Source organism: Neoarius graeffei, chromosome 2, assembly GCF_027579695.1.
Source record: "Neoarius graeffei isolate fNeoGra1 chromosome 2, fNeoGra1.pri, whole genome shotgun sequence".
Classification (NCBI taxonomy): domain Eukaryota; kingdom Metazoa; phylum Chordata; class Actinopteri; order Siluriformes; family Ariidae; genus Neoarius; species Neoarius graeffei.
Genome location: NC_083570.1, coordinates 57,107,711 through 57,124,528, shown reverse-complemented (window position 1 = coordinate 57,124,528; position 16,818 = coordinate 57,107,711). Strand labels below are relative to the sequence as shown.

The 16,818-nt window shown below is 40.7% G+C and overlaps 1 protein-coding gene across 1 annotated transcript; it reads right to left on the bottom strand.

The window, feature by feature from the left end:
* On the bottom strand, positions 1 to 11,016 carry mdkb (midkine b). Its single transcript, XM_060914512.1, has 4 exons — positions 10,915 to 11,016; positions 3,703 to 3,779; positions 1,284 to 1,451; positions 1 to 1,204 (listed from the first exon to the last, which is right to left on the bottom strand). Exons 2-4 carry the CDS (start codon positions 3,776 to 3,778, stop codon positions 1,014 to 1,016), a joined length of 435 nt encoding a protein of 144 aa, XP_060770495.1. The 5' UTR covers position 3,779; positions 10,915 to 11,016; the 3' UTR covers positions 1 to 1,013.
* Between the last annotated feature and the right edge of the window lie 5,802 nt (positions 11,017 to 16,818).

The following is a 16,818-nucleotide window of genomic DNA, read 5'->3' as shown; positions in this document are numbered from 1 at the left end:
TTGAATGTTACTATTCATTTTTGCTTATTTTCATAGAGGATTTAAATCATTCTTGTGTTGCTTACATACGGATAAGATGACAAAAATTGATTGTGTTTACAGTTTGAGGTGGCTGTTTACTTGTATGAAGACAAACCACCCGGCAGCACACACTGAATCCACAACCTGCAAACCCTTCCTCATCTCTCTAGTTTGATTGAAAGACACCGCACAGAGATCATGTTCTACATTCTCACTTGAGAACCAAAGACCAACTACTGATTTCACAAACAGTAGTGCCAGAGCGAATTGTACTGCAACTATCAATTTTCCTCTTCATCTGTAGTTCCGCACAGAGTTTCCAGAAGTCAGGTGAGTAAAGTCATGAGGTTAGGAAAAAGGAGGCAGTTTGCAAAAAGTACATGCAATACTGACTATTCATTTGAAAAATGTGTACAAAGAACGTGACGGTTAATTCTGCAGCCTGTATGTATTTGTGTGGGGAAAAAATGCAAAAGAGAATGACATTGAAAAAAAAAACCCAACTTTTCTTATTTATTCATAGACCTGAAGTGGAATCCGTTAGTGATGTTGATTGTACATTGATTACAAATCTAGAAACATTGATAAGCATAGATACGCAACTCGTCTACTATTGCAAGTGTACTAAAAATTGAAGGCTTTTATTTTATTTGACATGTACAAATATGGATCCAGTTGATCACTGTGTTAAATCATATCTCTACTAATCAAATTTTCAAGGGCCAAAAATAATAATAATAATAAATGTCCATACTGACATGCATCTTTAGTAAATCACGGTTTTCTGTGTTTCTCTATTTATAAATGTAAAGTAAATTACAGTTATCAGCTTCCTACAGAATGTATTTAAAAATATGACAACGGAAACAATCACAATTGTACCAACATAAGACAGAATCAAATATAGATAGAGTGACAATTTTTTTCCCCCTCATTGCAGATTAAGCGCCATTCCAGTTAAAGGCTGGGAAAAGGTTGTCACACTGGATTACTTAATTTTCCTTCCCTTTCTTTGCCTTCTTCTCACCACCCTTAGGTTTGGGTATTTTTGGATTGCAAGGTTTGGTCACCTTAATGGTCTCCTGGCAGTCAGCTTTGAACAGCGCTTTCCTCAGGACACCAGTCCTGCTTCGAGTGCCTGCCTCACACTCCCCCCAACGGCCAAACTTGTACTTGCAATCAGCTAAAGAGCAATAAAAATGTGTTCAGTGGAACATCCTGAGATAAACTTTTACTATTTTAAACATTTCCTAAGCATATACCTCCAAAGTCTTTCTTCCAGTTGCATGGCACTTTACACTTGTGTTTCCTGGTGAGCTCATTGCAGGTGGCCTCACGAACACCTACGCCACAGTCTCCGTTGTTGGGCACACATCTCCCATATAGCCAGTCAGAGCAGTCACTCTCTACTTTCATGTCCTTCCCTTTGTCTGTGGGAATATAAATATCAAATATTTAATTTATTCCACGAAATCGAGTCGTACATGAGCTGACAGCTGATGAGTTGCCTAGTGCCGAGTTGGCTGTAAGCCATGTACAACGAGATTGAGTGAAATAACTGTTTTGTTCTATCCACATTCACTGGATTTTGAGAAACAGAGCATTTTTATTTTTAGCAAATTCCATCCATAGCTGCTTATCCTGTGCAGGGTCGCGGGCAAGCTGGAGCCTATCCCAGCTGACTATGGGCGAGAGGCGTGGTACACCCTGGACAAGTCGTCAGGTCATCACAGGGCTGACACATAAACACAGACAACCAACAATTCACGCTCACATTCACACCTACGGTCAATTTAGAGCCACCAATTAGCCTAACCTGCATGTCTTTGGACTGTGGGGGAAACCAGAGCACCCGGAGGAAACCCACACAGACACGGGGAGAACATGCAAACTCCACACAGAAAGGCCCTTGCTGGCCACGGGGGTCGAACCCAGAACCTTCTTGCTGTGAGGCGACCGTGCTAACCACTACACCACTGTGCCTCCCTTTTTTTCAAATTCAATAAATAAAAACTTTTATACATAACATCCGACAAAATAATTTCTACTTAGAATGTAAACAAACCGGCAAAACGACAGTATCAATTTGTGAAAAATGCTGTCGTCATAATTCTTGAAAAATAAAAAAATATACGTTCTTCCCATCATATACTTTTATTCCTTATTTTGTTGCTTTTTTTTTTTGTATGTTTTAGGGTTTTCAGTAGAGTTTTTATTTCGTCCTCGGTTAATTCAGCAACACACACTGCCATTTTGTTTTTCTCTACTCATGGTATATGAGCTGATATCCTCGTAGTAGAGCCCTGCACTCCCGCAGGAGTCCCGTGGGACTCGCGGGACCCGCCGCAAAGCAGTGCGGCGCGGGACAAATTTTGAAAGCTCATTGCGCGCGCGGGCGGGACCGGAAGTGCACATATGCACACGGGCGGGAGCGGGAGTGCACATGCGGGAGCGGGAGTGCACATACGCGGCGCGGGCAGGAGCGGGAGTGCACATACGCGGCGCGGGCAGGAGAGGTGATAAGCTGCAGTCCCGCTAACTAAAAATGTGTTTAAAATAAAATTTATAACCTATTAATTTATGTCTATCATATATAATTTGTGCTGGATATTTTATTTGGCATTAATAAAAACATTTTAAGATGCCTAAATTTGCAGAGAGAGTCAGATTGCCAGATTGAGTGAGGAATAGCATCTTAAACTTACCATGATCACCCTAACGGGAAATCCTTTGATCACTCTAATGACTCGCAGTTCACACCCAACTAGCAAGAGAACCATGAGTGAAGTGATTTACTGCTTGAGTTAGTCTACAACTCTAATCTGAGAGACAGGTTACACAGTGACGGTAGGCTTGACTCAATGCTATCCCAGAAATCCTTCCTGTAATATGCAAATTTGGCTGTACAATCAGAGGTGGCCAAATTTGCATATTACAGGAAGGATTTCTGGGATAGCATTGAGTCAAGCCTACCGTCACTGTGTAACCTGTCTCTCTGATTAAAGTTGTAGACTAACTCAAGCAGTAAATCAATTCACTTTTCTTACTAGCTCTGCTTTGCAATAAATAAAAAAAAAACCACCATTGGTACAAAGCAAGCCCATTCACTTTTTTATGCTGATCAGAGAATTACAATGGTTTCTCATATGATAAAAATGTGCGGTTCACGATTAAATATTTTAATCGCTTGATAGCACTTATTATTATTATTATTATTAGAGACACTACATGCTGAATTCAGAAGCAAGGTAAATAATAACAAACTTGAGCTGTAGATATTTATGCTCAAATCCGCTCAAAGTAGGGGGCGGGGCACCATCACGCTGTGTCAAGACAATAACTTTCCTGAGAAATAACGCGAACGTCTGCATCATGCGGGATTTGTGGGCGGGAGCGGGACAAAATATGGCAGGCGCGCGCAGGAGCGGGACTGAAAATCATAATTTTTTTGTGGGCGCGGGCGGGAGTGGGACTGCACAATGCGGGCGGGAGCGGGACTGAAAAATCCGACCCGCGCAGACCTCTACCTTGTAGTAGAGTAGCCAACCAGAGCACGCGATTGCTTACATCCAGTGAATGCGGTTAGAATAATACAAAGTATCCATATCATTGGCATTAATGTCAAAAAACTAAAGTGACCGATATGTTTGATTGGTGTTTGAATCTGCAAAAGAAGCTCACCTTTTGTCTTTATGGCTTCCACAGCAATGGTCAAAGTCATGAGCAGCATGATCGTTACTGAGAATACACCCCTCATCCTAAGGACAGCAAATGATGAAAGGTTAAGTAAATCTGCTTGTACTTTGTGATAAAGATGCACCAGAGTGTTGTAGAGGTTTGTTGAGTTGCACAAACCAAACAACAAAATGCAGAGATGCCAATTCTCATGTACTGATGTCAGAGACACTTCCAAGTTCTGTCTCTCATTTAATTATCACCCCAATACATCTAGTGCCTAGCGATGGAAAGTGTCATTTCGTACCCCAATCTTCTGACAAATCCCGCCTCCTTTTCTGGAATTGGTTAGTAGAGTTTACTTACAAGCAATCTTCAGAGTCAACAAATGAATGCAGTTTTTAGATTAGATTAGATTCAACTTTGTCATTGCACATGTCACAGATGCAAGGCAACGAAATGCAGATACGTACATTTGGGCTGTTTATTAGGGTGCATCAGTTGCCCCCTAAAAATGAAAAGTTCCTCTGATCATGATGCATTTTTGTTTTTATGTTCCTTTTGGTAAGAAAACACACTGGGTGAAATATTTTGACACAATTCAAAAGTTTAATGGTGGCACCAGGAGCTCAAAGTTATGGAAAAAGCTGTTATTTTATGACTTTTATGACAAAATTTCGATCACTTTTCATGAAACATTATGGCACCTTATAGAGTATACCAAATATCTTAGATACACATTTTTAGTAAATATTCTAAATATATTATCAAGCACAGTTTGAGTTTTAGCTCTTCATTGAATCATTGTTCAACTACTTTTAAACAATACAAATGTATTCTGAATCACATTAATGCTTCTCAATCCCTTGCAAAGGTTCTTAACATGATCTCTGGGTCACAAGAAATCAATAAATGGAGTCCAACATTTTGATTCAAACCTTACGCGAAAACATAAAATAAGCGTTTTTTGGCAAAAAAATGAACCTCATGGTGCCATCATTAGAATTTTGAATATGGCCAAAAAATTTTACAGGATGTCTTTATTGGTGAAAAGGAACACCCAAACAAAAATGCATCAGATTTTATGAAAGTGAGGGCAACTGATGCACCCTACTGTTTATGGCACCCATAATATTGCCAAAACAACTGTTGTGAAAATTTTGATTTATTAAAGCCAGAGGTACTGTGTGGTTCAGCAGTCAGGAGTAAGAAATCTCTGGACGTGAATATAAACAGCCACCATTTTGTAATTCTGGACAGCTTTGTTCAGGGAAGCTTTCCAAGCTGAGCTTACTGACTTGTGGCATGCGATGTTTCCCTGAATCTGTTCTCTACTTCGACTGTTTTACTGTGGTGGTGATAAATTAATTCTCAAATGTCCAATAGACCAAATGCTTTTCAGTTATTAGCCATTTTATTGATCAGAGCTGTTATTTCATCATCTAATTATTCACTTACACATGCAAACAAGCACAAAACCAGTGAATTTTATGCCAGGCTGCTTTGCTATGTGGCTGTCTCATGTTTTATGTTTTGTTCTGGTTATTTTAAGAAATTGAATTACTGACTGACTCATGACTCAGTATTACGTAAATGCCCTTGAATAATTATTGCCAAAATTGTATTTTTGCAGTTATCTGATACACTTGTACTCTGTGTTTACACAACAATTTACGCATGTTTAGAAAGTAAGCTAGTGAACAGATAACTATGGAAGGTCTCTAGTCAGTAATGACAATTAAGCAAAGTTGCTCGTGAAATCACACAAATGATAACCTCATGATAATTGCCAACTCGGTCAATAAGCTATTTTCTGAACACTTTTTAAAAGGTTCGTCTGTCTTGCTTGTTTTAAGGAAAAATATTGTTTGGTGGTGTCTTGCTCTCTTGGAACAAGAGTCCTCCGAGAGCACAATATCCCCCACTGGCAACTGAGCCATAACTCTGGTAAAATGTGACTGAATTGAACGAAACTGCAATATGCATATTACCGACATATAACAAAGAATCCTGTCAAGTTTCATGAAATTCCTCCAAAAATTGTGAGAGGAGTTGATTTCAGAAGGGGAGTACCCTTCCCGGGACGGATGTCGCCACGACATAATCCCCCTTCGGGCCTTTTGGCCAGCGGGGGATAAAAAACTTTTTGCCAATTACATGAAATTCCTCCAAAAATTGTGAGGGAAGTTGATTTCAGAAAGCAAGCACACCTTGTTGAAATTGCCAAAGTACAAGTTTAATAATCAAGGGCATAACTCTGGTAAAATTTTCCCACATTAAATGAAATTTCAATATGCGTATAACTGTCATATAACAAAGCCTTTTGCCAAGTTTGGTGAAATTCATCCACAAACTGTGAGAGGAGTTGATTTCAGAAGAACGTCCACCATCATGAAATTGTCAAAGTACAAGTTATTTAATCAAGGGTCAAAACTCTGGTAAAATTTTCACAAACAAACTTAAATCGCAATATGTGTATTACATTCATTTATAATACATGGGGCCAAATTACTCAATTCTGATTGGTCAATCAAGGAGGGCTTTTTTTCCTTAACACGGGGCCGTATTTCTGAAATGCTATTGGCTAGTTCGTTGCTTGGTTACGGTTACAAAAATTAGCAAATTTTATCAACAAAATGGCTGACTCTGCAATGCTGTGTTTCACTATATTTGACAAAGAAATGATAAACCAATTGAAAGCTGCAAGTGAAAATGAAAAAAAGTACGAATTTTTGGCTTTCCATGTTTAAGAAATGGGCCGCAGAAAGACAAATGAACGACTCTCTAGTGGCATATGAATGCTGTGAGTTAGACAAGGTGCTATCGCAGTTTTTTTCTCTCATGATGAAAGATGCTTTAGAAACTGATTCAAACGTTCAAGATAGTCTTGAGCCCTGACTGGTTCAGAAAACGTCAATGACAAATGTTGTGAACTTGAATGGCTTCCGAAGTATGAATTTGGCCCTAACAAGTAATCGTATGGTTCCTTGTAAAATTAAGGATCAATTTCACTCGTGATTTCATCTCATCTCATTCTCATCTCATTATCTCTAGCCGCTTTATCCTTCTACAGGGTCGCAGGCAAGCTGGAGCCTATCCCAGCTGACTATGAGTGAAAGGCGGGGTACACCCTGGACAAGTCGCCAGGTCATCACAGGGCTGACACATAGACACAGACAACTATTCGCACTCACATTCACACCTACGCTCAATTTAGAGTCACCAGTTAACCTAACCTGCATGTCTTTGGACTGTGGGGGAAACCGGAGCACCCGGAGGAAACCCACGCGAACACGGGGAGAACATGCAAACTCCACACAGAAAGGCCCTCGCCGGCCACGGGGCTCGAACCTGGACCTTCTTGCTGTGAGGCGACAGTGCTAACCACTACACCACCGTGCCGACCCTCATGATTTCAAAGTTTTGAAATTGCCCTCATTGCGTCTTGACTCGGGCAATTTTCAAAACTTCGAAATCACTCGTGAAATTAATCCTTAATTTTACTTGGCCCCATACGATTACCTATACATAACAAGGCCTTTTGCCAAGCTTCAAGAAATTCATCTGAGAATTGTGAGAGGAGTTGATATCAGAAGGCAAGCACACCTTATGAAATTGTGAAAGTACAAGGTTGTTAATCAAGGGCCACAACTCTGGTAAAACATGACCGAATTGAACAAAATTACAATATGAGTACTACTGACATATAACAAAGCCTTTTGGCAAGTTTGGTGAAATTCCTCCATAAATTGTGAGAGGAGTTGATTTCAGAAGCTTCCTGGGATGGATGGATGGACATCGCCACGACATAATCCCCCTTCGGGCCTTTCAGTCAGGGGGGATAAAAATATCCTTCCTCTCTCCTGAATCAATCAGTAAAATGAGCTAATCACAGGCATCTGGTGGCTCAGGTATAGAGTTAGCACTTTCCTGCATGTGCTTTAAGCTGCTTTATGGCACTGCATGAGCAACATTTTTTTTTTTTTAATAGCCAGTGCTGTGTTTGTGTCAGTCTTCACACTCCCAAATGGCACTCATCATGCAGCAGGTCGGAATTGGCTACACGTCCAAAGCTGAGAATGGAGATGGGTGGAAATATGAATATCTTCAATCTGGGCATTTCTTTATTTAAAAAAGCTCATAAACTCCTAATATATCAACTCTGCATGCTTATTATTTTATCACGCAGAATACTTTGCGCAAATGTTGTATTAGTACTGCAGTGAAAGTATTATGAATGTTTCCAGGGTAAGGTAAACCTATCGTACCCCATGGTTTAAATTATGATCACTGGCCTATAAATTTTTAACAGTATGTTTCATCTCAATAAATATTTATTTTCTATTTGTAAAACTGGAATAAAGGCAATAATAATGCCACAAGTATTTCAGAGTTGAAAGATACTCCATCGTGAAACTGATCCCACACTGCTCCACTCATAGTCAGTTCCAGTTTGTTTCGTGCCAACCACCCATGAAGACGTGATCTGGCTCGAACGTCAACATTTTCCACCAACATCTGCTTTATATTAAGAGTAATTCTAGACCAAACCCCTGGATTAAGGGATCCAGTACTGGTTTAATTTTCCACTGTAGCTGTTCAAACGTGCACAGCACAACCAAATGATGAGGCTAGTGGAAAATTTTATGTGAACCACCATTAACATTTGCATCATTATCATTATTTTCCTATTTGCACAGTTCTTCTTGCTGTAGTTCCTTCCTGTGTAAATGAATGCAAAGATGGAGGAGGTGCGGTTTCGTGCGCTGTTCGTGACAAGCAAATTACAAATGATGCACGTGACGTCCTTCTGGGTAGCAGCGAGTAATCAGACCTTCACTACCCACAGCAGGGTCCAATAAAATAATCACAAATTACATGATCACACGCATTCTGTGATTTATCAGACTTATAAAAAGAAATGGAAATAATAGCCTCGCTGATTATTTTCCTGCAATAGTTTTACAGTATATTACAGTTTCTAAAGGCAACTTTACTTTCTTGTTCTGTGTTTCTATGGGAGGTGGGGGTTTTTTCACAGCCATCTTATTTAGCACTTAGTGATGTTAGAGAAAAAAGGATAATTTTTGGACAATGAAATATGAAAAAATCTGAGGAAATATGGTTTGGATGTTTCGTGTTTCCTCATCCTTCCTTTAAGAAGATTAATTATGACCATCTGGCTAATAAAGCACTAATCTAGACATAGTGCACAAAGCACTGATCCATTTGGCATGAAAAGAAAAACTCTCAATGTACACATCCATCACTGGGGAAATACAAGGAAAGGCTTTCATGTTAAACATGAAAAAGCAAGCAAAATAAGGGAATCCAAGCAAACCATGGCAATAAAGAGACCTCATGGTGAATGTTTCTTTTCTACAAAGCATTCGACTTCAAGCCCCAGTAGCTAATAACATCATACCAAGACTCCACTGTGCATGAGTCCATTTAAGTGCCTTTCTATATTTTTCTGCTCTCTCCTCCCGGAAAGCACAAACACATCACTTGTCCTTTTCATTACCCCATCCCTCCATTAATGCTGTCCTCCTTTCACTGGCATTTTCTCCCGGCTTCATAAATGTAGGGGGCTTTTTGTGGGAACAGAGGGGTGCTCTTAAAGGCCTCCATGCTGGATTGAGAGAGAGCAGCCCGATTCAGTGCCTCCAAACAAAAGGCGGCTCTCGCCTGTTTTTCTTCCTCTCTTCTTTTTTCCCCCCAAAAGAGCCAGAGCACAGATCCCATGCAGTGTCTCTCGGCAAGCTCACTGAATGTAAGCTTATTTGCATCGGAGGACAAAAACAGCTCTGTGGAGGAGCGACGGGACGCTAGCCGCCTGTGGAGAACTGCAGGCCTGAGGCTTTGGGATTCACAGGTTGCCAGATTGGATTTGATTGTTTCCATCCCCATCAGTGGTGAAAACCTGCCTGAATTGTAACTTAATTATATCCAAAGTAAACCATACCCATCCAATGTTGAAAATGCATTTTAAAACTGGAAAACAGCCCAATCTGGTAACACTAGCTGCATTGTGTGGCTAAAAGTTTGTGGACCCCTACCATCACACCCATATGTGCTTATTGAATATCCCATTCCAGATTTATTCCCCTTTGCTCTTATAATAAGCTTCAGTCTTTTGGGAAGGATTTCCCCTTGATTTTGGAGTGAGGATTTGTGTTCATCCAGCCGTGAGAGCATTAGCGAGGTCAGGCGCTGATGTTGGGTGAGGAGGCCTGGGGTTCAGCCGGTCTCCCAATTCATCCCAAAAGTTGTTCAGTGGGGATTGAGGTCAGGGCTCTGTGCAGGAGTTCTTCCACATGGAGACCTCCATGTCTTCATGGAGCTTGCTTTGTACACAGTTGCACTGTCATGTGGGAACATGTTTGAGCCTCTCAGTTCCAATGAAGAGAAATTGTAATTCTACAGTTTACAAAGATATTCTATACAGCTGTGCGCATGCATGTTTGGGGAAGGAGCACATATGACCATGGTGGTCATGTGTCCACAAACTTTTGCTCATATAGCATGGATTCATTGTGGAGTGCGTTCCCATAAAGCAAGCTCTTATCATCTCTGAGGCTCCTTGTCCATCTTCTGTAACTTTGTCCCAGTAATAGCTGATGGCTGAAGGAAAAAACACCCGAGGAGGAAGCAGACTGGTTTGTAATGAGTTTGAAAAGTGGGTCAGTGAAGCTGGCACCAAAAACTGAACTGGCACTCCTGAGGGCAACGTCTCCATCAGACAGTGAAAAAACAGTGGGCAGCGGTGCCATGTTTCATCTAATAACCAGCAAAAATGCTGCATAATGGCATCAAGTAGGACAGCTGATAACAGTGTCAGGTTTAAATGCCCAGTGCCAGTTACTTATTAACCAATCAACACTCTGTCAGTACACTGTAATAAATTTATCAGAGATGAATCTTTAAGAGCACAGCATCATCCCAACCCTATTCCCATACCTATTTAATGTGCCATAAGAGTTCCCTTCTAAAATCTAAGACAAAAATATACCAAGGCGTGTCTGCTCCATTACATTAGACATTAGTGTAAGCTATAGATGAATTATATAAGCAATAAGGAGAGAGAGAGCAGTTTGAAATCAGTGTGAACACAAAGAGAAGAAAAGTGCAGCTGCTACACTACAGACTGCAGATGACAGTAGAGGAGGTGATATTAGAGACGCACTAATGTGATGATGAGAGAATAAAGCTACTTGCCTTGCTGCTGTGGGAGAGCTCCTTCACCAGATTGCGCGTGTGTGCGTGCGCGCGCGTGTGTGTAAACTGCTTTCCGAGCAAGTGCAGCTCCTCCTCCGCTACTCTTTGTTTTGGAAATCTAGTTTGAGCTGGTCGCGCTGCAGCGCTTTACATCCAGCCTCCTGAGGGCACAAACACGTGACCTCAACTTCAGCCTCACGTGCACATCCATCCATATCTCCATCCATCTCTCCATCGAACCATCCATCTATCTAGCCATCCATCCATCTATCTAGCCATCCATCCATCCGTCTATGAATCATAAAAAACAAATACTTGTCTATTAATCTATCTATCAGAAAAAGAAAAATACTTTATCTGTCTATCTATCTATCTGGTCATATTTATGCAGAAATATAGAAAATTCTAAAGGGTTCACAAACTTTCAAGCACCACTGTATCTATCTATGAATAAAAAAAACAAATATCTATCTATCTATCTATCTATGAATCAGAAAAAACAAATACTTATCCATCTATAAATCAGAAAAAAATTAATTCTATCTATCTATCTATCTACCGTAAAATACTAAATAATAGCCCGGGCGATTATTTGTCTCAATCACGTAAGAGACCCGGCGCGTATTAGAGACTAGGCGGCTATTTGGAACAGGCGATTAATTCCTTCTTCACAAACACCTTCCCCAAAATCTACCTCAAAACGTGGGAAAAAAAATCACTCTCAGGTAGGCCTACTTTTAACCAGTATAACTTACAGTTTGTTTAGAGTTAGATTACAGATAGCACGGTGCCGACTTCGGGGAATTTTGAAGACGCAGAATGCATCTTCGCATGGCACAGTCGGGGTGGATAAAGGATAAATCACACACCTTTTCCTGTTAATGACTAGTTAAGCGCATGCTTTACAAAATAATCAAGAAACCACACCATTGTCTGTGCGCAGCACTGTGATTTAATTACTCTGCAAAGTTATGGTCACTTGCTATCACCCTCACCCATGCAGCCTCCGCCCTTTGCGCTTCGCGATGTCTGTCAATCTGAAATTGCATGGAGGGCGCGACGTTGAAGCAACATAATTAGGGTGCGAAGTGTCAAACCAAAGGGTTTTTTCTTATGCTGAAAAATAAGTGACCTGCAGTGGCTACATACTGTCATCTTGCATCACGTTTCTCTCCAAGACGTCTCCCTATTTGGCGGATATGAGCCTATTCCCCGAGTGAGTTGGTACGGTGGCTCGACCCCGTAGAAAACTTAAAGTTCGGATGAAAGTTAGTTGAATAGGTTACTGACTTGTAGGCCTACATGTTGCCTGCCTGACGCGTGCTTCTGCCCAACTTGCACGACAGATTACTTGTTGAAAAGGCCCCTTGGATTAGATTGGCCGCGAGCAGACTGAAATGCATGTTAGAACGCTCTCACCTTTTTTGTAAAGCGTCTTCCAGATCCGAATGGGTAAGGGCAAGTGAAATGGTATAAGGTCTTTAATAAAACTCAGTGTGTGCTTTGACGCATGCATTCGGCAATTTAGGTCGTTTAACAGAAGCAGCAGTCCAACCTTGGAAACCCGCAGTCCTCAATGTCACCACACACGCTGGCTTTCGTTGGGTATACCCAAAGGGGTGGCTAAGACATCTGTCAAAAGTTACGGAGTTGCATTCCTCAAGAAATATTACGGTAGACCAAGATTATAACATTGAAATGGCATGTTTATTAATCACGTAACAAAATGTTGTAAACAGTATTATAGAAATAATTTCATTCATTCATTCATTCATTCATTCATTCATATTGTTTCGGTAGAAAACTATGCAATGCTAAATCGTTTAAACACCAGAAAACCAGAAAAGTGCTGGGCCTCAAGATTCTAGATAGAACGTTCGGACGCTTTTTTTTTTTTTTTTAGACCCCGGCGAGTATTCGGAACCGGCCTTTATTTGTCACAACACACGCGTACACCCGGCCGTTAAAGGGAACTCGGCGGTTAATTGGAACTCGGCTGTTATTTGGTATTTTACGGTATCTGTTATCCGTAACAGCTTATCCTGTTCTACAGGGTCGCGGGCAAGCTGGAGCCTATCCCAGCTGACTATGGGCGAGAGGCGGAGTACACCCTGGACAAGACGCCAGGTCATCACAGGGCTGATCTATCTATCAGAAAAAGAAAAATACTTATCTATCTATCTATCTATCTATCTATCTATCTATCTATGAATTAAAAAAAAAACAAATACTTGTCTGGCTATTACAACCCTGATTCCAAAAAAGTTGGGACAAAGTACAAATTGTAAATAAAAACGGAATGCAATAATTTACAAATCTCAAAGACTGATATTGTATTCACAATAGAACATAGACAACATATCAAATGTCGAAAGTGAGGCATTTTGAAATTTCATGACAGCAACACATCTCAAAAAAGTTGGGACAGGGGCAATAAGAGGCTGGAAAAGTTAAAGGTACAAAAAAGGAACAGCTGGAGGACCAAATTGCAACTCATTAGGTCAATTGGCAATAGGTCATTAACATGACTGGGTATAAAAAGAGCATCTTGGAGTGGCAGCAGCTCTCGGAAGTAAAGATGGGAAGAGGCTCACCAATCCCCCTAATTCTGCGCCGACAAATAGTGGAGCAATATCAGAAAGGAGTTCGACAGTGTAAAATTGCAAAGAGTTTGAACATATCATCATCTACAGTGCATAATATCATCAAAAGATTCAGAGAATCTGGAAGAATCTCTGTGCGTAAGGGTCAAGGCCGGAAAACCATACTGGGTGCCCGTGATCTTCGGGCCCTTAGACGGCAATGCATCACATACAGGCATGCTTCTGTATTGGAAATCACAAAATGGGCTCTGGAATATTTCCAGAGAACATTATCTGTGAACACAATTCACCGTGCCATCCGCCATTGCCAGCTAAAACTCTATAGTTCAAAGAAGAAGCCGCATCTAAACATGATCCAGAAGCGCAGACATCTTCTCTGGGCCAAGGCTCATTTAAAATGGACTGTGGCAAAGTGGAAAACTGTTCTGTGGTCAGACGAATCAAAATGTGAAGTTCTTTATGGAAATCAGGGACGCCGTGTCATTCGGACTAAAAAGGAGAAGGACGACCCAAGTTGTTATCAGCGCTCAGTTCAGAAGCCTGCATCTCTGATGGTATGGGGTTGCATTAGTGCGTGTGGCATGGGCAGCTTACACATCTGGAAAGACACCATCAATGCTGAAAGGTATATCCAGGTTCTAGAGCAACAAATGCTCCCATCCAGACAACGTCTCTTTCAGGGAAGACCTTGCGTTTTCCAACATGACAATGCCAAACCACATACTGCATCAATTACAGCATCAAGGCTGCGTAGAAGAAGGGTCCGGGTACTGAACTGGCCAGCCTGCAGTCCAGATCTTTCACCCATAGAAAACATTTGGCACATCATAAAACGGAAGATACGACAAAAAAGACCTAAGACAGTTGAGCAACTAGAATCCTACATTAGACAAGAATGGGTTAACATTCCTATCCCTAAACTTGAGCAACTTGTCTCCTCAGTCCCCAGACGTTTACAGACTGCTGTAAAGAGAAAAGGGGATGTCTCACAGTGGTAAACATGGCCTTGTCCCAACTTTTTTGAGATGTGTTGTTGTCATGAAATTTAAAATCACCTAATTTTTCTCTTTAAATGATACATTTTCTCAGTTTAAACATTTGATATGTCATCCATGTTCTATTCTGAATAAAATATGGAATTTTGAAACTTCCACATCATTGCATTCCGTTTTTATTTACAATTTGTACTTTGTCCCAACTTTTTTGGAATCGGGGTTGTAATGTATCAGAAAAAAAATACTTGTCTGTTTGTCTATCTATCTATCTATCTATCTATCTATCTATCTATCTATCTATGAATCAGAAAAAACAAATACTTTATCCATCCATCCATTATCTATCTGTAGCTGCTTATCCTGTTCTACAGGGTCGCAGGCAAGCTGGAGCCTATCCCAGCTGACTATGGGCGAGAGGCGGGGTACACCCTGGACAAGTTGCCAGGTTATCGCAGGGCTGACACAGAGACAAACAACCATTCACACTCACATTCACACCTACGGTCAATTTAGAGTCACCAGTTAACCTAACCTGCATGTCTTTGGACTGTGAGGGAAACCGAAGCACCCGGAGGAAACCCACATGGACACGGGGAGAACGTGCAAACTCCGCACAGAAAGGGCCCTTGCTGGCCGCTGGGCTCGAACCCAGAATCTTCTTGCTGTGAGGCGAGAGTGCTAACCACTACACCACCATGCCACTCCAAATACTCTATCAATCAATCATTCATCATCCATCCATCTATTATCCATCACCACTGGAGCCTTTCCCAGCTGACTATGGGTGAGAGGTGGGGTACACCCTGGACAAGTCACCAGGTCATCACAAGGCTGATCTATCTATCAGAAAAAGAAAACAAATACATAGATAGATAGACAGACAAGTATTTGTTTTCTTTTTCAGATAGATAGATAGATAGATAGATAGATAGATAGATAGATCAGCCTTGTGATGACCTGGTGACTTGTCCAGGGTGTACCCCACCTTTCGCCCATAGTCAGCTGGGATAGGCTCCAGTGGTTACGGATAATAGATGGATGGATGAAAGATAGATAAAGTATTTGTTTTTTCTGATTCATAGATAGATAGATAGATAGATAGATAGATAGATAGATAGATATCTACTAGAGTGCATCAGTTGCCCTCACTTTCATAAAATCTGATGCATTTTTGTTTGGGTGTTCCTTTTCACCAATAAAGACATCCTGTAAAATTTTTTGACCATATTCAAAAGTCTAATGGTGGCACCATGAGGTTCATTTTTTGCCAAAAAACGCTTATTTTATGTTTTCGCGTAAGGTTTGAATCACAATGTTGGACTCCATTTATTGATTTCTTGTGACCCAGAGATCATGTTAAGAACCTTTGCAAGGGATTGAGAAGCATTAATGTGATTCATAATACATTTGTATTGTTTAAAAGTAGTTGAACAATGATTCAATGAACAGCTAAAACTCAAACTGTGCTTGATAATATATTTAGAATATGTACTAAAAATGTGTATCTAAGATATTTGGTATACTCTATAAGGTGCCATAATGTTTCATGAAAAGTGATCGAAATTTTGTCATAAAATAGCAGCTTTTTCCATAACTTTGAGCTCCTGGTGCCACCATTAAACTTTTGAATTGTGTCAAAATATTTCACCCAGTGTGTTTTCTTACCAAAAGGAACATAAAAACAAAAATGCATCATGATCGGAGGAACTTTTCATTTTTAGGGGGCAACTGATGCACCCTAATATCTACCTATCTACAAATCAGAAAAAACAAATACTTTATCTATCTATCTTTCATCCATCCGTCTATTATCCGTAACCGCTTATCCTGTGCAGGGTCGCAGGCGAGCTGGAGTCTATCCCAGCTGACTATGGGTGAGAGGCGGGGTACACCCTGGACAAGTCGCCAGGTCATCACAGGGCTTATCTATCTATCTATCTATCTATCAGAAAAAGAAAACAAATACTTGTCTATCTATGAATCATAAAAAACAAATATTTGTCTGTCTGTCTATCATACCGAAAGCACAGTAAAATAAACTGTTTGCATGGCTTAGCAGGACAAGTAGCACAAGGATGAACTGGAGATAGAAAACCCAATCTGGTCTGAGTAATGCTTGAGTGGAAAAGGTCAGTCCACCTGCCAGCACTGAGTACATCTTCACTGAGAAACCAGAGTCTCTGAAGGAAGGATCATCATTTTGAGTGACTCCCATCCACACCATAAGAAATGGTGTCCATGTTGCAGCAACGTTATTATAGAACACTGTACTATGTTATCACTGCTATTAAAAAAGCAAAGAAAAA

What these genes read in the sequence shown, in the direction of transcription:
- mdkb (XM_060914512.1), bottom strand. Translation starts at nt 3,778, where the DNA reads ATGAGGGGTGTATTCTCAGTAACGATCATGCTGCTCATGACTTTGACC. An exon ending in GGAAGCCATAAAGACAAAAG is followed by an intron (nt 1,452 to 3,702) that starts GTGAGCTTCTTT and finishes ATATTCCCACAG; the next exon opens with ACAAAGGGAAGGACATGAAA. An exon ending in CTGGAAGAAAGACTTTGGAG is followed by an intron (nt 1,205 to 1,283) that starts GTATATGCTTAG and finishes ATTGCTCTTTAG; the next exon opens with CTGATTGCAAGTACAAGTTT.